We start from the raw sequence: 27,724 nt of genomic DNA on the forward strand, positions 1-27,724 counted from the left end.
GTTCGTTTCAATTTTGCACAGAGTCGGAGAGAACTGAAAGGGAGGAGGATGCACGTGGAACGTTCCGTGCCTGAAATATTAAGCCGAACAGGAACCGAATTCGCTGGCTGTGTTCCGTTTGGCGCGTTGTAATTTTTTGAGGCTCTCTCGGGAACACTGTATAATTCCACTGTCTGCTCGGTCTTTAATCTTTGATCGTTCTTTATGGCCACCACGATGCTACCGAATCGACGTCTCGAGAGCTCCAGGGTAAATTTAAGTTTAATTGGAAAATGAACGATACCATTTCGGTTAGTAAATATTTCATTCCACGATCATGAATCGAACGAATAAAATATTTTCACTGTGATAAATTAACCCCACTGTCCACTCGAGAGTTTCGATCTTCAAAGTCGATATCGAGAATAATGGTGCTCCCTCGAGAGTTTTATTCTTGAGAATCGGTATCGAGAATAAGAGCCCTTTCACACAAGCAAGTGGAAGGACCTTCGTGCTGGTAGCCGGTCCTCGTTATTCGTGAGGTCGAGCCTCGAGTTCCCGTGCGAAAGAACCCTCATTCTCAATGCTGCGTCCACTACAGTGGAGCTTCTTAAACTATGGATCGCAACCCTTCAGAGGTCGTGTTAAAATTCTTTGGGGATCGCGGACAAAACGAACAGGAAAGAAAAGACAGAATGTTTTGAAAAAAATGTTAAACCCGCTAAATCCTAACATTAAAATATCGGAGTATTTTACACAAGAAGCGAGAAAAATGCAGGTGCACTTTGTGTGCTTTGGTTAAATATACTTTGTACACTTTGTTTCACTCCCACAGACTCCTTGGAACATTCTATGTACACAAGTATTAAAGTACAATGTTTGTGAAATCAATATTTTGTGATATGTTTCACAACGTTAATAAACCATCTGGGATTGAGCGTTATTGATAGATAAATAATATACTCTCGAGATACAGCAAATGTTTGCAATTGCAACACGTAAGACAAACATTGCATCCCGATGCATTTTTTATGCGAAATTCTCTGAAGAATTTACGACTAGTTGATTAAAAATAAAGCCAGTGTCGATTGGCATGCAATTTCGCCATAGTTGGCGGTTGCGTTTCTTTTGTCTTATCTTTTCTTTTCCTGTCTGGCTCGTTACTAACAAAACATTGTTCATCTTATATGCAAATTTGCTATTAACCATCAAAGTCTCAGAATTCTGAACCATTTGAAAATCCCTTTTATAAATAACAGATTAGTCTGGGTGTCAGACTTTATGTAAACATTACAAAACGCTCGAGAAAAAATAGTTTGAATGCAAATCTAACAATAAAATTTAACAAAAGTTGAAAAGAGATACGTATCGATAAAGTCTATGCGCACGATAGGACAGTTTTGTCGTTAAAGTTTCAATTCGATTAAAACGACGAAAAACGCTAAAAGTTCTCCAAGGTGTAACTGCTTGGGCACTTAAGAAGGACGTTTTTACGACATAGTTGCAATGTACCGCTCTTCCGACTCGGAAACCCCGTAGCAAGAGTTACGCTTTTCAGGTCCAAAGAGACCAAAACGATGTTATATATACAGGGTGTTCAGCCACCCCTGGGAAAATTTTAATGGGGGATTCTAGAGGCCAAAATAAGACGAAAATCAAGAATACCAATTTGTCGATGGAGGCTTCGTTAAAAAGTTATTAACGTTTAAAGTTCCGACCTTATTGAATTTTTTTCTCGAAGATGCGCAAAATTTCGGGGATATGTCTATTCACCAAAAATAATTGTAATTGACCTCCGCAACCGAAAATAATTTTTCCAAAACTATTTGAAATTTTTTTTTTTCATCGAAAAATTTCAACACCAACCCGATTTTTTTCTCGAAAGTGGATAGGATTTCGAAGATATGTGTAATGACCAAAAATGATTGTAATTGACCCCCGCAACTGAAAATAATTTTTTAAGAATGATTTGAAAAAATTTTCTTTTTCATCAAAAAATTTCAGCACCTACCCGATTTTTTTTCTCGAAAGTGGATAGGATTTCGAAGATATGTGTAATGACCAAAAATGATTGTAATTGACCCCTGCAACCGATAATAATTTTTCCAGAACGATTTGAAATTTTTGAATTTAATTGTTAATTACTTTTTGACGAAGCCTCCATCAACAAATTGGTATTCTTGATTTTCGTCTTATTTTGGCCTCTAGAATCACCCATTAAAATTTTTCCCAGGGTGTGGCCGAACACCCTGTATAAAGACGATGGCTTGAAGGTTTATTACCAGCCATAACCTCCGACCACTTAGGCCTGCATCTGCAGTACAACCCCAGTCGGACCCTTGTTCTCTGTTACGATATCGGTGTCGTCCACGCATAAAGATCACGTAGATTGCGTGTTCCCCTAACGGGCCACTAGAAAACTTTGTCACGGACAGTCTTAAAGCTAAAGCTATCCCTCTTTACGGTATCTTACATCTAAATATTCCCAGCGCACGAGCAACTCGGAATTCTGCTCTTCAGTTCCACTTTTCATTTACTGCATTTAAACGAACTCTGATCTAATATCGAGGACTCGTCGATCTCTTGTCAGTTAAACAATGGATGTTGGGCCGCGTTTAGGGCATCGTTTGACATCGATCCGTTCCTGGGTGCAGTAGTGTGTCCCGAGAAAACTTCTTGGCACAGTTGAACGTCTGCCAATAATTTCACTCCCCTTTGCGTTTCTATCGTGTCGCTTCGGTACCCCGTGCCAGATATACATCACGTTGAATTACGGAAACAAGCGACGGCGTAAAGTATCGTAATCTACGGCCGTTTTAGGGGTCATTCTAATCCCGGACACTTTGGGAAAATCGATTTATTCCATTTCTCATTTACTTCTATAGCTCTGATCTTAAAGGTATGGCGTTGCCATTTCTCGTTAAACTAGCTCTAGATACTTTGGTAAAATCGATTTCATTCGTTTCTCATTCTTTTCTATAGCTCGAATCTTGCAAGTATGGCGTTGGCATTTCTCGTCAAATCAGCTCTAGACTAGAATGCTCCCTCAAGGGGTTGATTCGAGTTTCTGCCCCCTCCCCCCCCGAGGAAAAGTCACTCGTACAAAGGGTAGAAGCCGCAAAAGACTACCGTCTGATTGCGTCGCTGATCCGTCTTGTCCACAGTCTCGACCTTGGCCTCGTTGTTGAGGGTCGGTTTCGTGGTGAGGAGCCTCGCCCTGGCCAGTTTGGTCACGTTACCGCCACGGGAACCCTTGCTGCCTGCATCCTTGGTGGCGGGCACGACCGACGACGACGCGGCGCCCTTCTGCGTGCCGTTGACGAGATCCGCGGTGCTGAAGGTCTCCGATTGCAACGGCGCCGCCCAGTTCGTCGGCGGTTCCTCGATCCAGGGCCCGGAGGAGCCGAAGTGGGCGCACACGTAGAGCAACACGCAGATGTTGAGCACCACCGACACGCGAAGTGCCCAATTTCTACGCAGTATGCTGAACATGCTCATTCTCCAGCCTCCCCCAGGTCCGCGCTCCAGCTACCGCGGCTCCGTCGACCCGCGGTGATCCACACCGGTGTTCTCGGTGATCTGTTCCACCGTATCTCCACCCCTGCGGGGCCCGGGACGCTCCGCGATCAGGATCTGAGCATCGTTCCAAGGATCCACGACCTCCCCCTTCCGACTGCAACCTGCAACACGGAAGGAATCGTCAGCCCAGGAGTCGACGAGGAACAATTTTAAATATTTACGGGGTTAAAGAACAAGTTTTCAAACATTCTTCGAATTTCGACATATTCTTCATTAAAATACGCGTTGTTTGCATTCTGAAACATTAAAATTCTCCAGTCCATTCAGGAGTTATGATGTTTTAAAGATAAGCATGAAATTTCGGGCAACCATTACTGGCCTCACATTAGATTTACAGCAAAGAATTTTTTTGGGGGTGTGTCTATTCACCAAAAATGATTGTAATTGACCCCCGCAACTAAAAATAATTTTGAAATTTTTCAATTTCGCCGAAAACTTGCGGCATCTTCGTTTTCCAGACTAACTCTGCAAAAGTAAAAGAAAAGAAACTGATAAAATATTATACATTTTTCGTCAATGTATTTTAAATATATAGAGTTATCTATCGATCATTTTGATGCTAAAATTTTAAATGGTGCAAGTTTTCAAGAGTTAATCGCTTTGCTAGAGGAGTAGTTATGGGGTTAGGTAACTAAAATTTTGAAAAATTCAATATTTTGTTTTTTGGCTTAAATAATAGTTTGAAGCTTTAAAATCATTATGCGAAAAGTCTCAGTGTTGGAACAATGTCTTTCCTGAAAATTTAGAGCCTCAAACAATGACGTATATCTGCATATATCTGCGTATATCAAACTTTAAATGCATTTTCCTCGGAACTATGTTCTACAAAACGGTGTGCAGAATTACTCCAGTTCTAATTAATCAATTGCTTTGAAAATTTACAGTTATCTTTACTATTATATTTATTAAGCATTGACGATCCGTTTTTTAAAAAATTGTCTAATAATTCTGCAAAATATTAGTAATAAAGTCTCGATTTTTGATAAAATTCGATTTTAGGTTTCAAATATCTGCCATATTGTTCATTTTTATACAAATTGAAATGTCTCTTCGTCAATGCTAAGGACTTTTATCATAGTTAATGGAATATTTCGGTTTTTGTTGTAGACAACAACCATTTTACCATAATCCTGCACACCAATTAGGCATCAAAAAATGAAGTGGCTCGGGAACATGGCGCTGTGTAGGCTTAATTATAAATATTTTTTAAACATTGCCAAGGGTTTTTTTCAATATTTGTTATACCTAAATACAGTGCAAAGTCTCAGGATAATTGACTGCTTACTTTCCCTTCATTGTAGCTTAAAAAATTGCCTTGTTTTCCATACCGCTAGAGTTACCTAACCCCTTAAATCGATGGAGGATCAAAAGAAATACTTACGAATATGAACGGATCGTATTTACATTAAAAAAAGGATTCGTACAATATTAGGTCTTTCGAATTGCACCGATCCCGATCGATTCAGTTTTTCGGTGGCCCTATCGACAAGCACGCGTTAAAAACACCACCCACGTCGTGTCTGTCGACCCGACAATGGAGTCATTGGCACTCTGGTTCGTAGCCATTCGTGCGTAGCTGGAGGCCCGAGCAAAAAGATCGAACAACCCGCTCGGAACGTGTCATTATCACCGGGGTGGCTCGTATTAGGCAACCAGCGTCTAACAAGCCACGATTCTTTCAGCAGCCGAGGCTTCACGGAATCACGATTCGCGTTTAGCAACGGCCAGTGAAATCGGTAGTGCTCGGTAACGGAGTTAAGAGTCATTAAAAACCAGAGAACGACCTAACGAGAAGCCCTGACACAATCCCTGGCCCCGATGTCCTCGCGATGGGCAACGTTGTTAGGTAAACTCTTCGAAAGAAATCGAATACTCGACGTTCGGAGACACACGCGCGGCTCTTATGCCAATTAACGGAGATTCTATGATACTCAAACGTCGGTTAGACTGTTCCTCGAGCCTCAAAAACGCTATTAACTCCTTACAATTTAGATCCAAGCAAACGTCGGATCATTTAATTTGTTTCGATCGAGCTTCTTCCATTACTACCAAATATCTAAATATCTTAAATACGACAAACAGCTCTTAACGATCTTGGTTCTTATATTTAAGATCGAGATATTCGACGAAGGAATTGCAGGAAAGGGAGTACCGAAGATTCATGCAAATATGGAGGTAACCGATCCAACGAGCCCCACTTAGACAGTACGCATCCATTACATTGATTATTACTATCTCTTACTTCCTCCTCCAACTTCACCCGTTGCTAAGCGACCATCCCTTTCACTTGTCAACACGGTGCAACGAATGAATCTCGTGCAATCATCGAGGTTCTATTGTACTCGATCGTCCTACGAGAGCCACCGCGTTAAATTCCAAAATAATTATTTATTTTTTCCTCCTTCAATATCATAATCGAATACCTTTATTCCATTCTTAATTGTTTTCAAACTTTATCCTAATATATGGAACTACATCGAGTAGGATGAAAGGGACTTTTTCAAACGTGCAAAATGGCCGAAACCTTGGCCACCGTAAAACGATGTTTTTCCTTTTCTTAATTTGGCGATTTATTTTTGTTTTTCTATTCTATACATCGTTCTATTCAACATAGAATTATTTAAAACCATAGAATATAATTATCTAATAAAGGGAATACAAAAATTCAAAGTATAAGTTGCTTTTTCACGCGAAAAACACCGAAAAAATCGGTTTTTGATTTTCGATTGAAACAACCAATGTCAATATTCTAAGATTTCGAATCGAAAAATTCTCAAACACGTATCTCGATAACCACAATGCACCAGATTTTTTTAATAATTTTCGTACTCGCTTAAACAGGAGAAATAGGCAGAAATTCGCTAATCCAAATCTTCTCTATAACTACCCTTCCGAACAAGATAGGGGGTTGAAATTTGGCACACAATGTTTTTTTCTATCGATGGATCCATCGTATGTCAAATTTGGTTCAAGGGCACATTTGACCCCCTTATTCGGCTATACCCTTTCGGATAAAAAGAAGTTTTACATTTGATCGAGCGAGGCGTTTCACGGTAGAGTATCCGCTTAAATCGTCGAGAAATATTAAGCCGGCGAAATCTGTCATGCTTCGAGCGATATAGTATATTTTTCTAGCTAATGTCCTTCACCCGTTGCTGTACGAACGTTTTTATCGACGTCTCGGCCGATGAACAAACGAGTCTTTTGTGGACGTCGAGCTGCAGAATAGGTCACAAAGGGAGAACTGTTTCCTCGGGACAGAAACCGAGTTTCTTGAACGACAGAGAATGCGATCTCCGGTGTGTGGTCAGAAGTGGAAAATGTAAATTTTCTTTTCTTCGGGCACGAAAGCGTCGTAACCTTTTTTTTCAGAGATAGAGGCCTAGAGTCACAGAGTCGTAGATACGCCTAGAGCCGTCCAGGGGTCTGGAAATACAGCTCACGGTGGGGATTGATTTTATTTTATTTGGCTGTGCAATACGTCCTCGTCGTGACGGCGTTTTAATAATTTATTAGAAACTTCCACCTGTGAACCGGCGTAATACCCATTCGCGATCGGATCGATTAAAAGCAACAATATTAAATGAACGATCATCGTTCGTATTTAGAATGTATCGTATAATAAAAACTGAAAAAATTTTTCAACCTTTGTTTGCAACTTACCGTCGTTCCAAAACGATATTGAAATGCCAGAAATATTTTCATCGACGTGCACGGTCGTCGCGAAACAAACTAACGCGTCCCGTTCGCAAGATAGAGACGAACGACAGGAAACGGAAGGGCTTTGTCTCGATTTTGCCGGACGATACGAGCCGCGGTGCTGTCAGTGTCGGGTTTAATTATCGACTATCTTCAAGAACGCGACCATCCGTTTACTATCGATCGCGGAACGGATTTGCTGGCACGCGGGAAGAACGCGGAGACTTTCAATCGGAGCTTTCTATTAAACTTCATTTTTTGTCCCCTTCTTTTTTATTTCATCTCTTTTTTAGGTCGTCGTTCCTGTCGCTGCGACGCGGAATAACTTTCCCAATAGATCGAAACATTAGTTGCAGAGTTCACAATGAAGTTTCTCGTTTACTCTAGACAGAGAGAGAGGGGGAGGGGTTGTAATTATTAGTATCGCGACGAGAAAATATCATCGAAACCCAGAAAACTTGCAAACTGGTACGAGGCTGCCACGGAATGTTTATATCGCGTTTATATAAATCCGTAAATATTTTGCAAAAATTCTTCCCGTCGGATTTCGTCGAACGGAGGGAAAAAATGAAAAACAAATGCAACTCGAACCGGATTAGTTTGTTTTCGAGAAATCGAGTCATGGTGGGGGGGGATCCGGAGATCGGTTTTCTTCCGCGTCGTACGAGCCAATATTTTGGAAACGTTCGTGTTTTCCTTTCGAATGTTTTTCTACTCTGCAGACGTCTATTATGAAAACATTCTGGGTACACATATCTTGTTAAAACAGTACTGCAGTGTGTATTTAACGTTTCTACATATGTGTGATTTGCTGTTATTGTTGCAAACAGAACCTTAACACCGTATAATCCCTCGCGATTCGCGTACTCACTATCAACATTTTTGAAGCATGATTTAATCTTAACGTCAATACGTTCCAGTCGGGGGTTTCTGGAAACAGCGTGGCAATTACTTATCCGAATGATTGCTTTACCTTTCCACTTTACAAAAGCCGTTCGTCGAGTCTATAAATAAATATTGAAAGAAGAAAAGTGCCCAAACGAATGGAAATCGTTTCGAAATCGTAGAACTTTGTTTCCCAGAGTAATTTCTTTTCGCGAAGAAAACCAACCGTGGAGATAATTGTTAGAGAAGATATTTTCATATTAATTGGGAATAATTCTGCTATAGAGTCTATTTTAACCAACGATAATAAGCATCGGAAGGGAATATCGTTTTGCGTGGCTCGTAACGTAATGTTGCCCAACATCCACCTGACGTGCAATTCAACTTCATAAACTCCGTACTGTCTGGGGATATCGTATTAAGTCGCGATACAAAGTGCCGTGCCAATTTCCTCTATCATTTGCCACCGGTGCTAATAATCGTACGCCGAGAATCGTTCGGCAATTGGAACACGGTTTCGTGAATTCTCGATGGATAATACACGCATTCGAAGAAACAGGGATCTTGCACAATAGGGGTTCAAAGAGAAAGAAACAAAACTCTACTTAATCGTTGAATACGGTACCCCCTCGTTAAAAGTTCGTAATCTGGCCTCGGTAAAAGTTCCTAAGTCATTCTCGCTAATTCCAACCGTTGGCGTTACGCAATAAGGGTTTAATGGAAAAACGAAACACTCCTCTGCATTGGAAGTTGGAATCCTTGCCTCGAATAAAGGTTTCTGAGTCGTACGATAAAAGTTATTGCAAATACAGCTCGTATTTTTTCTATCCTCCAGCAACACGGATTAGTATTATTGATAGAAACGACAGCCATATTTTCCCTGGTGTGCAGTTTGTATGAAAATTGATTTGTTTGAATATTTATCGAACTATGATTGACACTTTTTTCGAATAAAAATTTGATGCAAACTCTTCGACACGGTGTATAGTAGAGAGGTACGTGATAATTATAGAAAAAGTAGATATATTGGGTTGTTCGGAAAGTAATTTCGTTATTCGTGAAAAGGAACGATTTTCTTATAATATATAAATATTTTAGTGAATTATGTATGCATGAATTATGGCCATTTTGGTCCAACATCCTTTAGCATTTTCCTGGTAGTAGCCAACTGTGAAAATATACAAGGTGTTCGGCGACCCCTGGGAAATATTTTAATGGGAGATTCTAAAGACCAAAATAAGATGAAAATCAAGAGTATCAATTTCTTGACTGAGGCTTCATTAAAAAGTTATTAAAAAATTAAATTAAAAAATTTCAAATCGTTCTGGAAAATTTATTTTCCGTTGCGGGGGTCAATTACAATCATTTTTGGTCATTAGACATACCCTCGAAATCCTACCTACTTTCTAGAAAAAAATTCGAGGTGTGTAATTTTTGGACGGAATTAAAAAATTTCAAATCGTTCTGGAAAAATTATTTTCGTTTGCGGGGGTCAATTACAATCATTTTTGGTCATTAGACATACCCTTGAAATCCTACCTACTTTCTAGAAAAAAATTCGAGGTGTGTAATTTTTGGACGGAATTAAAAAATTTTAAATTGTTCTGGAAAAATTATTTTCCGTTGCGGGGTCAATTACAATCATTTTTGGTCATTAGACATACCCTCGAAATCCTACCTACTTTCTAGAAAAAAATTCGAGAAGGTGTGTAATTTTTGGACGGAATTAAAAAATTTCAAATCATTCTGAAAAAATTATTTTCCGTTACGGGGTCAATTACAATCATTTTTGGTCATTAGACATACCCTCGAAATCCTACCTACTTTCTAGAAAAAAATTCGAGGTGTGTAATTTTTGGACGGAATTAAAAAATTTCAAATCGTTCTGGAAAAATTATTTTCGTTTGCGGGGGTCAATTACAATCATTTTTGGTCATTAGACATACCCTCTAAATCCTACCTACTTTCTAGAAAAAAATTCGAGAAGGTGTGTAATTTTTGGACGGAATTAAAAAATTTCAAATCATTCTGGAAAATTTATTTTCCGTTGCGGGGTCAATTACAATCATTTTTGGTCATTAGACATACCCTCGAAATCCTACCTACTTTCTAGAAAAAAATTCGAGGTGTGTAATTTTTGGACGGAATTAAAAAATTTTAAATTGTTCTGGAAAAATTATTTTCCGTTGGAGGGGTCAATTAGAATAATTTTTGGTGAATAGACCTACCCCCGAAATCTTATCCACTTTCTTGAAAAAAATTCAGTACGGGCGGAATTTTAAACGTTAATAACTTTTTAACAGAGCCTCCATCAACAAATTAGTATTCTTGATTTTCGTCTTATTTTGGTCTCTAGAATCTCCCATTAAAATTTTTCCCAGGGACAGCCGAACACCTTGTATAATGAGAATACAGTTTAGAATAAAGTTGGCTGGTGAAAAATACAATTAACATGTCTGTTGGTAAGGAAACGAAACTACTTTTCGAACAACCCAATAATATGAAGTCTAAGGGATTGATAATTGGTCTAGAAATAGCGTCGAAGAACTCACCCTAATTACGAAACGCCAAGATGTCTCATTAACGAAAGAATTTATGTGCCATATTTCCGTGTATTGCAAAGGAAAGTTCAAATAAGAGGTAAATCTCAAAGAAAACTCGGATGCGGAAGATAATTGCAAATTTGTTCAACATATGCTCCGCATTTGTAAAAGATAACATTTATTTGATCAACACGTGTTCCGCGTTTGCGGAAGATAAAATTTATTTGATCGACTAATTGTGCGGATAAATTTGCCCCGGTTTCCCATCTTCCCCTTATCTCCGTGTAATTAACGTGTCACAGTGTCTCGACCGTCAGTCAAACAACAGAAATTAATTGATCGTACTAATTAAATCGACGAACCTTCCGTCGCGTCGCGCGGAATCGATTTCGATAAGCAAAATATTAATTGTCGCGGAAATAAACGTCCTCGTAACTCCTCGAATCGCCTAATTTTCTGCCGTTTCACTGTCCACCGTCGCCGTTCTCGCCGTTTATTCCTCGAATCGCATTAGCCACGAAACGGTGATGATATTCTGGGTGCTCGCGGCTGAGAAGAAAGTTTCATTGAATTTTCTGGGAACAAATGGTCTCTCCGTGTTTCGTAACGGAGCATTACCTGGTGTTTAGTAATAGAGTTATTATCAGGTTGAAAGCTGTCTCGTGCATCGGTTGCGAATTTACTTAGACGTTTTTCGCCCGCTGGAAACCCCCTTTCGCGCGACGACGACGAAATCGTTACGACGAAATTAAAAATATCAAATCGTCTAGAAAGCGACGGGAGCGTTTGGGAAAATAAGAAATCGCTGGTCTGCACGGAAACGTTTCGTATCCGGCGCCATTTTGTCGGGGGCCGCGGAAGATACGATTGTTTCGTTAGCATCCGGTCGGATTGGGTTCCGTTCTAATTTCTCGAACGTATTCCTGGGGTATCTGGATAAGATCGATTCGTCTCGATCGCGATTCCGCACGCCCACGACGTCCACCATCCGGCCGTTTCCGGAAGTAGGCGTAGGCGACCAAATTTGATACGAAGGGTCTCCGAAATCAGAACTTCTCCGTTACCTCGTTGTTATGCACGTGTTCCCATAGGCTACGAGGAACGTTGTTTGTTTCCTGGGGAACAACGTTATCGGTTTGGGTTCAATAACAACCACGTGGACGCTTACAACAGACTGGAATCGAAGTGTTTAACATTTTCTGGAAACGTAATTTTTCGTGCACGTCACGCTATTTACGATAATCGTTAATGCGGTTTTCTGCAAATAAATTAATAATTCAAGGAATCTTCGATGATTAACGATTCGAACGAAATACGTTTGTGCTTCGACGTACGTCATTTCGATAAGATTCCGTCGATCTTTGCGTAACGACGGATACTCGAAACGTTTTCCGCGACGAGGACGATTACGTACCGGTGTTGCACGTTTGCACGATAATTACGACTCGGTGAATCACTCGTATTAACAGTTGCCATCGATTTTCTCGTTCCCGTCGCGATGACTGTGCGTTGCGTGGAGAAGTTCGTCGACCGTTCGCCTCCTGTCTTCTTTTCGTGTCGTGTGATTAACCGGATCGGTGTAATCGGTGTTTCGAACTCTGGAAATTCGTGTCCCGACCCGTTGGGGGGATTTCAGAAGTCCGCTGAGTCACGTTCCACGCAATCCGTACTAGGTAAATGTACCGGATAACTTGAGGGGGGAAAAATGCGACATTTTAAATGCTTGGAGTTCGTGGACTCCTTAAAATATTCGAGGAAAATTCGGAACAATTAGAAAACGATTGTTTTACTAAAGTACTGTTTTACTACATCGTATCGTCTTTGTTTACGGAATTTTCGATGGCACGATTAGTTCCCATGCGATGTTAGAATATTGTTTTTATTAACTCGACCGAAGGAAATGTTTATTCTCGATTCCATGGCGTCCCTTTTGCGACAGGATATCGCCGCCGTCTTTTACGTCTTTGTATCTTTTAATTATACGCCGATCGGTAGTTACGTTCGAATATTTCTTGTACGCGAGAAAAATTTCGATCTGTCTGCTCCGTTTCCGACCGTTTCCCATCGGATAAATCGGAAGTCTAGCGTGTTATTACGCACGCGTTTATTGGCAGTAATGCCGCGCAACGCCGGTTAACGTAGCATTTGCAACAATAAACTATAACGTTGGGCGCTGCTCGAAGACCTCGAAGGAATGGGCTTCCTTGCTGTTTTTATCGTGGAATCGCTTTAACGGCGCTATAAATGTACTTTAAACGTAAATTAACTTTCGTTTGTAAAAAAATCGATTGGCGAATTTTTATAAATACCGGTCAAAACATTTTTCCACCGTCCACAATACCAAAGTAAACTAGGAGACAAAATAAGAACTAAACCGAACCGAATTACGAGCGTCGTGCCACGACAGAGACAACGAAAACGTAATTACTCGCGTGAGTCGTAAATCACCGATTAGAACGACGTCGTTATTTCCCTTGGCGATTTCTATAATTAAACGACGATTAGATAAATTATTGTTCGATTTAAGGACGTTGGAGGCTCTTGATTCGATGATTCTGCAAATCCTTGTCAGGTGAACGTCGGACGTCCGCGCGAAACGTTTCTCGAGATGCAAAGAGGCCTGTAATTTCTTGGCCGTCGCCTCTGTAATGAGTCTGTGAGTCACTCGCTTAACACTCGCGCAATGTCCTCGGGGCTCGTCTGTTCGCTACGCGCGATTTTTGCCCGCGTTACGGAAAGACTCGTCGCGAAATTACACCGGCCAAGCCTCGTACGGGGCTTTTTTCCCGTCCTTTTCCATAATTCATTTCGCCGCGACGCGTTTTTCCCGCGCCAGCGACGCCGGCGAGACTCTACGCGTGTCGATCTCCCCGCCTATCGAAACGACTTCGATCATTCGTCGTTCGGGGGACTATCGATACATAGAAACGAACCACAGGAAAATCCAGAAACAATTATTCTTAATATTAGCGACCTGAAAGAGGGAATTCTGCTACCATAAATGGGAGAAAAAACACTACAAGAAAATTTAGAAATTATTCTTGATATTAGTGTAGTGTGGATAAAAGATGTAAATAAGTAGTCTGCTAGCACAAATGGAAGAAAAAACGATAGAGTAGGAAAATGCAGAAATAATTATTCCTAACATTAATAACCTGAGACTGGAAAGAACAGAGAACGACCAAAGTGGAATAAGTAAATGGCGATAATAAGACCTGAATATGGAAATTAGAGATAAAAGTGTAAGGAAAACGGTTGTAACATTTGGTTGAATAGATTCAAGTCTTCCGTTCTATTTCTTTCGGGGCGTAATAGCGTTCTCTAAGGACTATATTAACGACTTTACACGCCTATCCTTGATCCGACCGTTCGAACGATGACTGTAAAGCGTGTTACAGTTGTTGTACGACTTGTTGTACGATACGCTCGTATTGAACGGTGGTATAACGCTGCCATATGAATATCATTGCAACACGATCCACCACTTATTGTAGTATAAATTGTTACGTGCATGGTATCCGTAACACAATTCTAAATAACGTTTTTTTTTCGCCGCGGTGACGTCGATTCGTTCGATCGCGAGATACTGTTCGAGAGGCGCGGTATAGAAAACTGTTACAGCATCGCGGGCAAATTCGAAGCGTTTCGTTTCGTTTCGTGGAAGCGCGGTTTTGGAATTCTCGAAATCGCAAGCGTTTCGTATTTATGAGAAACACCGGCTGAAAAGTTCCCCGACGACGTCGTTGAATGCGCGAAAAAAGAAACCGAAGATTAAAAAGAATTTGTCACGTATAAACTCTCGATTTTATTTTTTTACCTATCTTCCGTTATTACGAGTGAAAGATAATTTTTTTTTATTTTTACGTCGATCGAGCCTTTTCGAGAGACTCGGTCCCAGCCCTGTTTCTATCGATAACACTTTCCCGCCCACGCGGCGTTATTAAAACCGCGGCACACACGCGGCGGTAAAATTCTCGCGAGAGTCCATCCTGTTAGGCGCCCTCGTCGGCGCAACGGCAATCTAAAGATGGGTGATCTGACCTGTATTCGTTCTGTATTACGAACCGACCTTGCTTTATATCGTGCGCGTCGACGTGTCGCAATTTCCTTAATACGCGTTAGGAACACACCTACGACGGATCCGGCAGTTTGAACGACTGATTGCTAGCCGCCTTTTATTTCAACTAACACCAGGAAATACTGCTTTTATTACTGTTGCAATTCCCTAGATTGGATTCTCTATACGCAATCACCCTTAATCTTACGACGAGCAAGACCCGGAGTGCAACGCTCGCCTTTTAATGGGCTTTTGCCCCACCGGATAGCGCTACGAATGCTCCGAGCTATTTATACATGGTTTTACGGGCACGGACAGTTGATAGTTTAGCAGTCATTTAACCTTAAACTTTTAAGGGGCTCGTTATCTTCGGCTGTATAAGCTCCTTAACCACGCTTGCCGCGCCCAAATCCTAGAACCTCCCAATTTGTACCCTTTAAACCTTTTCTGCACCACCATTTTGTTACGTATTTTCAAGATTGCTTATTCATATTAATTAACAAACGTTTGATAATATTATTATATCCTATTCGATTCGCTGGTAATAGAATTTAGCTCCAGACTCGATATTACGCAGCTTCTTAGTGTACCGTATGTGCACGAGGTTCATTCAACAGTATTCGAACGATCGATCCTTTAATTTTCATTTATCGTGCTTTAGTATACGTTTGATAATTTCATTATATCCTATTCGATTCGCTGGTAATAGAATTTAGCTCCTGAATCGATATTAAGCAGCTTCTTAGTGCACCGTATGTGTTTCATTCGACAGTATACAAACGATCGATCCTTTAATCTACATTTATCATGCTTTAGTAAACGTTTGATAATTTCATTATATCCTATTCGATTCGCTGGTAATAGAATTTAGCTCCTGAATCGATATTAAGCAGCTTCTTAGTGCACCGTATGTGTTTCATTCGACAGTATACAAACGATCGATCCTTTAATCTACATTTATCATGCTTTAGTAAACGTTTGATAATTTTATTATATCCTATTCGATTCGCTGGTAATAGAATTTAGCTCCTGAATCGATATTACGCAGCTTCTTAGTGCACCGTATGTGTTTCATTCGACAGTATACAAACGATCGATCCTTTAATTTTCATTTATCGTGCTTTAGTAAACGTTTGATAATTTTATTATATCCTATTCGATTCGCTGGTAATAGAATTTAGCTCCTGACTCGATATTGCGCAGCTTCTTAGTGCACCGTATAGAGTACACTCGACAGTATTCCAACGATCGATCCATGAAAACTATAATAAATCACATTCCATCTGTATCGATATTACCAGCGTACAAACATGTCCAAGGGACAACTCGTCCATATTGCAAATTATAATAAACTTTAGAATGTTAAGAAAAGAAAAAGAAAATAGTTTCAATGTTTATTTGCAAACTCGACCAGCCTAATAGCACGGTCGATCCAACGCGTAGAAAATTTGCGAAAAATAGAAATAATTTCGGTCGGTTTTCGCGGCTCAAGATCGCATAAAACGATTTTAGGTTACGAAACGTGAGTCTCATACGACAGGAAGAAAACAGTTGAAACTAGTTAACACTGCTCGGGTGAATGCAATACGCGATTGACAGATACCGATGCGGCGTCGAGTAGACGCGAAAAAGACCGCTCTCGATTATAAAACATCACGAACGTTGCACGCTATACTTATAAAGCACGATAAATACTTATAATACTTATAAAACAGAAATTACAAGATTGAGCAAAAATTTCGCTGGAACATCATGGAAGGGAAATTTTCAAACGTTTAAATTTGGCGAGAGGCTCGAAACATTTAAATTACGTAAAAATTTACAACGTTGCACGGTGAGTTGAGCACCCCCACAGGTGTCGTATCTCGAACTTCAAATATTTATTTGATTCGCTCCATTTAACCCTGTTACGAGGGGAGAACCCTAATCGATTTCAATTTCATCGAGTTTTCGTAAGACGATAGTATACTGACCCCTGAATCGTGTGAAATATTAGACGCGGATACTCCATAGTTTTAATTTTTTAAAGGTATAATATTGACGAAGAAATAATGGATTACTGTGTTTTAGAGTTTAAGGGGATATTCAGATTAGACTGTTATTTTTTCGACCTTTTTTGTGACTGACTTCAAATTTGGAGAAAATATTTAGCAGACACGCCTTTATCGATGGAACCAGAGATTTTAAAAAATATTGAAATCACTATTGTTTTTAATACGCTAAAGGCAAAAGAAAGGTTAAAAAATAGAAATTCGAAACTTGATTTTGACTTCTCCCTAATTCCTGTTATAATTACACCCCTCCTTATTAGCCCTCTCTGTTTCGTGGGAGCCAGCGAAGCATCTTTTTCAGAAGAAGTTATAACTCCCACAATTTTTACTATTTTTTAATGAAAAAAATCCTGTACATACCTTACAAGACGAATAAATACATCTGCAAAGTCTCGATACGAAACAGCCTACCTACCATTAAAAAAAAAATCACAAAAAAGGCCGAAAAAATGACAGTGTAAACAGCAATACCCCCTTAAGGTAAAAGAACTTGTATGGAGGTTGGAGAATGGGATTTTGGCCGCGCAAAGGCGGTTTCCATTGGTTGGTGCGGACTGTGACATCCTGGAGGACGTATCGCGCGCTCGTGCACACGTGGCCGATACGTATTACATCATTCGAGGGAGGAGAGCAGTCGAATCGAGTTCACGGACGTAAAGCCGAGCAGCGAGTGGCCCGATTGAAAGGTAGGATCTACGGGCATACGTGACATAGATGCGCATACTTGAAATGATCGACGTTAATGGCCAAACAACGGGAGTTACGCGCGTAGTCCTTCGGTCATGGGGCAATTTAAACGCAGTCTGCTGAAGCAATTTGTCAACGACCTGTGTATGCCGGCGCATTATTGATGCTCTGACCGTGTTTCGTGCCGATTTAGGAATTTCGTCTAACCCCTCCCCTTGACTCGTTGCACCGATCGTTCTTACCATGGACCAGAGAAAACATTTCATTTCAAAGCATTCTCCCACCACGCTTTATATTTATCGTCTAGCGAATCTGCGAATGGCGAACCCGCGGACGCCATTTTGTTTTCCATTCAAGCGGGAAAACGAAAACGAATACTTATCTTTTACTATTTGATTTTATAGCGTTACTCGAAGAACAGGAAAGTCACTTTTCTGTCGTTCAACTAACTTTTTGGTCTAATCTAATACACTAGCGACACAAACTTCCGCGTCGATCGTCTTAATATGTAAATAAGAAATACGTACTTTGGTCGCAAATTTCCACCATAAATCTGAAACGCAAGACAAAACACAATTAATTTACGAGTCGACTGAACAGCGCTTGTTATTAGTCATTTTAAACAGAAGTTGCGACGATTTTTTCTACCCACGACGGGGTAATGTCGAATATTCGAAAGACAATTACGCAATTCTGTTGCATTTCTTTCGAACGAACGGTTGAGAAATACAAATGTACACGGTGGATCACCGATATTTACGAAGACGTCTTTCGACGGTCGTTTCGATCTACTAGTAACCTAGTCATCGTAGCGCTCGTTATAGAGATCTATGGAACTGATGTAACGTATTGCACAATATTTCGAACCGATCGACCGGGCTTGGAAACGCGTGCAACCGATCGACCTTTCTATGCTTCTGAGCCAATCCGTAAGCCCGCGGGTTTCGTAATAATGCGATAATGAAAATGTATCCTTGAGAACGGTGCCTCCGTTCCGCGTCTCGCCGTAAGACACCTTTTTGCTTACGAAACCCGTCGCTGGATCGCGAATCTTTCGTGTCAAGGTGTCCCAGAGACGGCCGACGACGCTTTTCACGCACGCTTCTTCCGGCAAGGCGCGAAAAGACGCGCTAAGTTTGCTAATTTGACCGAACATTTGCTCGGCTCAGGGAACACCTTAACACCCTCCGGAACCCATCGACGGGACCATTAACTCGCCAGGGCTTTCAATTTATTATCTTCGAGCTTTCGAGAACATCGGAATTAATCATTTTCTATCGGCGTTCTATCCGTATCATCAGACGATTCGATATATCGCAATTCTAACGTAGGTACGTGTATCTTAATGTACAAAAATCAACAAACAACACGATATGTTATAATTCTGATGTAAACTACGTGTATCTTAATGTGCAAACAGAGATCTCCGATATCTGACAAGCTTGCAACGGGAAAAGCAAGCAAATCGAGATAATTTACAAGACATCGAATAAAACTATACAATTTGTCGGTGCTTATTTCCCGCCATTTCTACGCATCGGTGCGCCTCGAAGACGCCACCGTGAGCCACTGAGCTGTTTCTAATTTAATAATTCGCGCAAAACGAAAGGACTTTCGTGAAATCTGTACGTCAAATTCAAACGAACGAAGAAGATTTCGATACGAAAGTAGAAAAGTGTTCCAGCGAATCTTTCGCTAATTAGAAGAGTTACCGATCAAACAAACGTTCGATTCCGAGCGTACTTTCTGCGAAGCGCATAGTGTTTTACGACCGTTGACTTTTCCTATTTATTATACAGCGATTACCGCCAATTACCGTACCGGATCGATCCCACTTATTTTCCCCGATAGAACACTAGACGACAATTTGTCGTTCTCGCGCGGGAAATTACTATCGCGCTCGCGCGTGCCCATCGCGCGGTAATTATCGCGAATTATTTACTCCCGTACGATTTACAGCGAACCCGTGCAAACAGTTTATCGTCCGACGAGCCGTGCACGCGTATCGGTAAAGCATAAAATATTCCTAAGAGGATCGTGACGTTTTCTCGATGATACGTGTCAATGCCACGCGCTAGAAAAATAACAATTAAACTCTACGCGGGGATCAACGGTTATTTTTATTTCGTTTTTTTTTTTTATGGAAAAATCGAACAGCAACGCTTCATAATAAAACGCATGACGCAAACGCATTCCTGCGTTCCTTTAACTGTGAAATTCATCGCGATGAATCATCCCGTAATTTATTAAACGGACAGAAAATGATAATTATCGGCCTCTCTATTAATATGACGAGTGTAACGATCTTGCGGTTTCAACGCTACTTTTTCTTTTTTTCCGTGAACTCCGAGGCCTTGCTGTATAGTTATGCAGAAGGATAAATATAGCATGGTTCGTACTGTTCTCGCGTAACACGAGCATTCTTTTTTTTTATTTTAAAAACTATCAGGTCTCGTTAAAAGTGTGTTGCACTAGAGATTATTTTTAAAAAACATGCATCGGTAAATACGACGAATATAATAACGAACGAAACGAAGTTCGTATGGGAATATAAAATATCGCAAACGCGTGTAGTGTATGAAGTACTTAATAGACCGTTTGCAACGAATAATTTTTGCAGAGATTCGGTTCGTTCGGTCGAGACTTGTTAAAATTATTTACGATGGAGTAAAGTAAACCACGCAATCAACAATTCACCGCATAATTAATACGCGACGCGCGTTCAAACCTCGCAAGACGGCCACGTGAGCGGCAGTTTTGACATCGCAATCCAATTAAAAGCAGCATAGGTAGTCCCCAATTAAAATCTGTATTTGTCGTTTCAATCGAACGTGGAATACTGCACAAATGATCTCGCGATGTTAAAAGCTTCCCGTTACCATGAGTTTTTCAATATTTGCGAAAGCCTGATTGTCGTCGTCGAGTATTGCAAATTCTTTTTCGTTCGTTCTACGCTTCGATCCAGAACGTTCGAACAAAATGGCGATCGAATTAACGCGTTACGAAACATTGAATCGATCAAAATATCACAAAGATATTATAAATTCCGCGAACGAATATCTCGCCGTTCTATCGCCAAGATTTTATCCAATCGAATTCCACTCCGACTAATTAATCTTTCCAGATTACTCGAACCGAACACCGGAATACCATTAATGTCTCGATAAGTTTAATGGCGTACATCCATTTACATAGGTTAATAATCTGTAAAGATACGTAGAAAATATCTATTTGCCGCGTTCCTTTCCCTTTTTTTTTTTTTATCATTTTACGTTATTAATTGTTCCTCGTAACGAAGCAGAAATCATTCGTACGTAAAAAAACAGCTTTAACGATGAACGTGGAGGAAACATAAATCGCGGCGGTATTAATGACACGGAAATTACAAAGATATAGTCCGGAGAAGATTTTTAACTACGGCAAATACGTAAATTTCCGGTTTATGTTCGGTTTCCTGCAATATATTTATAAACTAATTAAATTTTCAAACGGACCCCACGTAAGTGTTTGCATTTAATAGTTTCGGGTCGTTCGACCGTCGCTTCGTTTAAAGAAATCGGAAACGTCCGTGAATTTCCGTTTGTCTCTATCATGCACGCTATCGAATAACAATTTATTTATACAGTCGACGCAATTGTCGAGGTCCACGGCTCTACAGGCTGTTAGCCACGGATCAGATCTGCCTCGTTTTCCAGCCCAGCGACCTCTCGATTGCTATTGCGAGAGGATCGATATAAAACGCTGCGCGAATCGACTCGTACGCGCTTTATCTTTCGAACGACTTAACGTGCCAACGGTCGTGAAACTTTTAAACCCAACAGAGACTGAAAATACGCCAGGCCGATCGATCGACGGCAAATTGTCACTGACACGAATAATCGTTTTGGAATAACAGGCGCAGAAACCACCTACGAGCACGGGCAAATCAATTTTTATGAAATTTTATATTCGTCGACAAATTCTATTCGTTCCACGACTTTGGTCCAAAGTCATTTCTAATTTGAACACGATGAATTATAAGTACAAGTTATAGAATAATCGCAACAAATCGCGTACTAATACGTTTTACAGTAATAACCTGATAAAAAATTACGATATGTTTCGTTTCGCTTGTTTTATGCTTGTTGGAAGTTGTTTCTACGGTAAGGAGAGAATAGACTGAGAAAAAAGAAATCCTAAAATTAGGAGCAAGATAGGATAGAATGAAGATGTACAAATGGTATCACAGAGCTGCATAACCTAATAAAAACATACTGAAACTGAAATAACCTGAGATAAATATTGATTTTCGCATGCAAAGGATACACAGGATGTTCGGCCACACCTGGGGAAAAAATTGTAATGGCAGATTATAGAGTTCCAAATAGAACGAAAATCAAGAATACCAATTTGTTAATGGAGGCTTCGTTTAAAAGTTATTAATGTTTAAAGTTCCGCCAGTATTGAATTTTTTTCTCGAAAATGCGCAGGATATCGAGGGTATGTGTAATGATAGAAAATGATTGTAATTGGCCCCTGCAATCAAAAATAATTTTCTTATAACGATTTGAAATTTTTTTATTTTGCTGAAAAATTTCACACCTACGCGAATTTTTTCCTCGAAAATGCGTAGGATTTCGAGGGTATGTGCATTCACCAAAAATGATTGTAATTGACTCCCGGAACTAAAAATAATTTTTTTAGAACGATATGAAACTTTTTAATTTAATTGTTTAACTTTTTAACAAAGCCACGGTCAAGAAATTAATATTCTAGATTTTCGTCTTATTTTGGCCTCCAGAATTTCCCATTAAAATTTTCTCCCAGGGATGATCGAACACCCTGTATGTATACTATAGTATTGTATTATCAATAATGATTAAGAAATCAGGCAATACTTTGTTTTACAGGAATCAACGTCACAGCCATTGAATGCTGACTATGAAACACTCTGTTTCCGTCGATCAATTATTAATCAGAAAAATACGTAGCTCTGCGCGTACACGTGAATCGTTATTGCTTTGAATAAATAAATACGTTATACAACGAATCGATTAGCGACGTATTATTAATGGAATATTGAATTGTAACAGCTTTTTGCGAAATGGAAAAATACTAAGTGCAAATACAGTATACAGGGTGTTCGGCCACACCTGGAAAAAATTTTAATAGGGGATTCTAGAAGCTAAAATAAGACGAATATCAAGAATACTAATTTGTTGATGAAGGCTTCGTTAAAAAGTTATTAACATTTAAAGTTCCGTCCATACTGAATTTTTTACTCGAAAGTGCGTAGGATTTCTGGGGTATGTCTATTGACCAAAAAGTATTGTAATTGACCCCCGGAAAATTCGTTTTTGATTTTTAATAATTTTATTTGTAGCCCGACAAAAAAGTTGTGTAATACTTTTTTGTAGGTACTCATGAGCTCTACTTCAAAAAACAGTTTCATTGAAATATATTCACTATTGTAGGAGTTATGGCTGTTTGAAAATTGGACCATTTTTATCGGGTTTTTCTCATTTTGCGGGGTCAAGGACCAACTTTTCGAATATTTTTGCGCTTTGTACATATTCTCCATCAAAATACGCGTAGTTTGCTTTTTTAAACATTAAAATCGTCCAATTCGTTCAGAAGTTATGACGTTTTGAAAATTCGCATGAAAATTCGGGCAGACATTTCTGGCCAGAAATTATATTTTCGGTAAACAATTTTTTTCTCAAAAATGCGTAGGATTTTGGGGGTATATATAATGACCAAAAATGATTGTAATTACCCACTGTAACTAAATATAATTTTTTTAGTATGATTTGAAATTTTTTAATTTCGTCTAAAAATTTCAGTACCTACTCGAATTTTTTCCTCGAAACTGGGTAGGATTTCGAGGGTATGTGTAATGACCAAAAATGATTGTAATTGACCCCCGCAACCGAAAATAATTTTTCCAGAACGATTTGAAATTTGTGAATTTAATTGTTAATAACTTTTTAACGAAGCCTCCATCAACAAATTGGTATTCTTGACTTTCGTCTTATTTTGGCCCTTAGAATCCGCTATTGAAATTTTTCCCAGGGGTGGCCGAACACCCTGTATATGGCACGAACAAAATTCCTTTAGATAAAATAATTTGCTGCTTCGTGCAAAGCTTGGGAGAATTGACAGCCTAGACTATCCAGACAGACGATTAACAACTTAAATCGAATAGCTAGAACGCTAACAGAATCCAAGAAATCAATGGCTGCCAACGAAACACCAATACAACGCGACCCTGGAGTTTAGTTTTAGTATGTTAGATGGATAATTGTTAAGGGTGATAAAGTCACTCGTGCTTATAATTTGTAACGTGCATAAGCACGTTTCCAAATCAATGATAAAAGGTATCAAGATACCAACGCACGAACCTAAAATAACGAGTCTCGGGCAAACCTTGAACAGATTTTGCGACATTTTACATTACGGTAACACGAAAATTCTCGGTTACGGGTTTGAACATTCAAATATTATAAATTGCAAACTGCGCTTTGGGAGCGACTCGTATTCGTCGAAAAGAATCGTTCGTTTATCGGAGGAAGTGGTCAATGAAACTGAGCTTCGTTGGGGAATGAGACGTGGCCATGATGGATCGTCCGGGGACCCTGGAGTTTCTCTCTGTTTCTCGTCGAGGAAAAAAGATTTATTTCATAACACGGCACAGTTTTGCATGCGAAATAGAATCGCCAGATACAGTTCTCTGGAACTTCGAAAGCCGTGTGTCCGGCATTTATATTCGGAGTTTATTGAAAGAGCAACGAGCAAAAGATAAGCTTGATAATTTATTTTTTGGTCGTAGTCCCTAGAATATTCGTGGAATATTATACGATGCGGAATAGGGAAAATGGAACATAAATGTGTATAGTTATTCAAATTAAGAAGTAGAAAATCTATACATCGCGTTTCATCGAACATATTGTAAATTACGATACAAGATACGCGGACATCTGCATATTGCGTGACAAACAACTGGCACCATAGTGTCGTCGTCGCGTCCGACGAATAATTTCGACCGGGAACAGTCCAACAGAGCGCAAAAAAATAAAATTATAAAATACGTTTCATCGTCGGGGCAACCCAGACAATAGTGCATTCATTGCAACGATCTAGAATACACGCTGGATCAAAACCGGCAACGATACATCCAGTTGCAGACAGTATTAATATTTCTTTTCGCCGACTTTCCCTCCTGAATGGTAGGAAACCTAGATAAAATATTTAATCTTATATTAAAATCTTTATAAATTTAAAGTAGTCGAAGTTTTCCATTTCGTACAGTTGTTATCTTAACATTAGCTCGTTGATAATGATTCGACTCGAATGCTCTGAAGCCAGAACTTGCTGAATCGTGGTTGCATCTGAAGCAAGGTTTGCTGTGTCAGCCTCACTGACGAGTTTCTGCCAGCAAAACCTCAACGAAACGACATTTCATTTTTGAAACATTTTTATCCCGGCGCTTCCAAGCCCGGAACTCGTCATTAAAATTCAACGAAGACGCGACGGTCGAGCTATGAAAATAAAAATATGAACGCACGGAGACGCAGTCCTGTTGCTGTTAATTCTTCTTATTTATGTCTCGAAGCGTAAAGATCGACCGTAAAAATTAGATATCGTTTAAGATTTATTCGATGATAAATGTTAGATATTCAATGAAAAATGCTTTATGTTTTCGGTAACTGGGGTCTGTGCTTTAATGTGATATTGTTAAAGCTAAACGACAATTTTACCTTGCTTCGGTTGCAATCGGTACGGCCACCTCTCGACGCCAAAATGTCGGTGTGATCGTTGGACGGTTCCTTGATCAACGAGATATTTCCTCGCAGTTCCTTCTCATTATTCGCTTTCCATTCTTGCGTGTTATCGCGTCAGTTCCGCGTGCTCTACTCGCACAGTTAACGAATAAGCGCACGAACGCTCAACGACGCCGCTTTTATTCGACAACCGAAAGATACGGCGTTACATCGTCGCGATAACGAGCATTTTCGTACGATAATGGTCAATCGGATGTCGTTGCACGAGGTACTAACGAGGTATGAGTCGCCATTTTCCAAATTAAAGCTACGATCTCAAGAATTCAGAAACTACCTTAATCTCTTTAAAAGAACTCACGGATGGAGTAACCCGCACGAGGTACTGACAAGGCGTGAGTCCCCATTTTCAAAATCAAAGCTACAATTTCAACAAATCAGAGACTACCTTAATCTTTTTAAAAGAACTCACGGATGGAGTAACCCGCACGAGGTACTGACAAGGCGTGAGTCCCCATTTTCAAAATCAAAGCTACAATTTCAACAAATCAGAGACTACCTCAATCTCTTTAAAAGAACTCACGGATGGAGAAACCTACGCGAGGTACTGATAAAGCACTGAGTTGCCATGAGCGCCATTTTCAAAATCAAAACTACAATTTCAACAAATCAGAGACTACCTTAATTTCTTTAAAAGAACTCACGGATAAAGAAACCTACGCGAGGTACTGATAAAGCACTGAGTCGCCATGGGCGCCATTTTCAAAATTAAAGGTACAATTTTGACAAATTAGAAACTACCTTAACCTTTTTAAAAGAACTCGCGGATATGGAAATGTAATAGTTAACACACACGCTGAAAACACCGTTTCGTTAAGGGTTTACGTAAATAACTCGGTGAACACTTAAGAAACGACCTAATTAACGAACTATCGTAGAAAATAACGTTTGTATCCGTTCGTCGAGCGACGACAGACGTCAACCGAACGCGAATCGATTCAGCTGTGCCAACATAGAGTTTCGAGTACGGTTTAAGTATTGTTTGGTTTTTAGAGTTCGCTGCTCGGTGCGTTTATTTTGAAAGCTAATGTCCATTAGCTATTAACGCATGTCGAAGTTCGCGATCGTCCGAAAAAAGTCAGCCGAAAAGTCGACGGACGGACCTGGATTCCCAGAGTCAAAAGGCACTTTTGAGAAGATCGATCGTTGGAAAGTAACTGGATCTTCGTGACACGGTTAGATCAAGGTTTCGCGAGCCCAAACAGTTTCCAGTTCGCTCGTAACCGACACTCCCAGGATCTGGATAAAATCTACGATGACAATGATTTAGTACTGTTTCTACAAATCTTAACATTTTAGTCGAGGACTCCGTGGACTTTACAAAAATATTTCTTTTTTAATTGGTACGCGCAAAACATCAATTCAAAGTGTTATTAACCCGCCATTTTGGTTCTCCGTAAAAGTTCCTTTACTTTAAACGACTGTTACAGGGAACCAAAATGGCGGACTAGTAACACTTTGAACCGCGGTTTTGTGCGTACCAATTGAAAAAGAAATGCTTTTTATAAAGTCAAATGAGTCGAGAAACGATCGAGTTTAGAAATTTCGACAAAACTGTTAAAAATGTATACTATACAGAATCCTAAACGATATCGTACCATATACGATACGATGTACAAAATATTGCTTTAAATATTATTTTTAGTCGAAGTGGTTCGAGTTGGGACCGGTAGTGGGTCCGATACTCTCCGATCGAACGGTCCCCGTCGAGTCGCTTCGAGGCGCCACAGTTTCAGCGGAAAATGGTGGTTGGGGAGGGAGTAGGTCCCAGAAGCGAGATTAATTATTCCGACTGTAGGCGCGGAGGGGACGAGCGGCGAAACAGGAGCGAGAGTGGAGGTTCGAAAACCGGTTGAGCAGAAACTCTCGCGACAACCTTGAGGAGAACTCACCACCGAGGCAACACGGCGCGTTTCACGTCGTGGTGGGGACGCCTTCACAAATTCTAATGGGCAAGTTCACGGTTCCTGAGCCCGTTACCACCGGCGATCGTCCGGCTGGGACGACTTCTCGATCGCTGGTGCGTTTCGCAACTACGCCCTCGAGCGATCGGCCTTCCAAGAACTTTTCCCATCGGTACCGCGACCGTCGCGATCCTATCGTCGATGTAATCGCGAGTCCCATTTGACGCCCGCCTTCGTGCACCACTTTCTTTGCCCGTTTCGCTGTTTACGATCCATCAACCGGTCGAAACGTCGCCTGGCGATCTTAACGCGCCAATAGACCAAACCTCAGACGATCACTAACAATGATATTTGTTTAATTTCTGACCAAGTTTCTGACCAAAAATTCACAAAGTAAATTTTAACGGACGTAATTGTATAAGTGTTTCTATTTTCATCGAAGATCCATCCAATAATTTTATCTATTGGACGAGAGGAATGAATAAACGAGGCAAGAGACAAACAGCGTAGCGTGTAAACGGAG

The 27,724-nt window shown here is 40.1% G+C and overlaps 2 protein-coding genes across 3 annotated transcripts in view; both read right to left on the minus strand.

The window, feature by feature from the left end:
- Positions 1-27,724, minus strand: part of LOC143346677 (beta-1,4-glucuronyltransferase 1) — a 63,204-nt gene that overhangs the window by 13,068 nt on the left and 22,412 nt on the right. The window contains exons 2-3 of one of the 2 annotated variants that reach the window (XM_076775007.1): positions 18,008-18,033; positions 3,109-3,659 (exon numbers count right to left, since the gene is read on the minus strand). In XM_076775007.1, coding sequence (XP_076631122.1) covers positions 3,109-3,477 — 369 coding nt within the window. In that variant the 5' untranslated portion in view covers positions 3,478-3,659; positions 18,008-18,033. The remainder of the gene's footprint in view (positions 1-3,108; positions 3,660-18,007; positions 18,034-27,724) is intronic. The other variant, XM_076775006.1, reaches the window with a different exon arrangement.
- The window catches only part of LOC143346680 (protein phosphatase 1 regulatory subunit 14B), a 126,157-nt gene continuing 108,890 nt past the window's right edge, over positions 10,458-27,724 (minus strand). The window contains exon 6 of the transcript XR_013080489.1: positions 10,458-10,537. The gene's annotated coding sequence lies outside the window, so the exon portion shown is untranslated. The remainder of the gene's footprint in view (positions 10,538-27,724) is intronic.

The sequence above is a fragment of the Colletes latitarsis genome, chromosome 10 (assembly GCF_051014445.1).
Source record: "Colletes latitarsis isolate SP2378_abdomen chromosome 10, iyColLati1, whole genome shotgun sequence".
Lineage (NCBI taxonomy): Eukaryota > Metazoa > Arthropoda > Insecta > Hymenoptera > Colletidae > Colletes > Colletes latitarsis.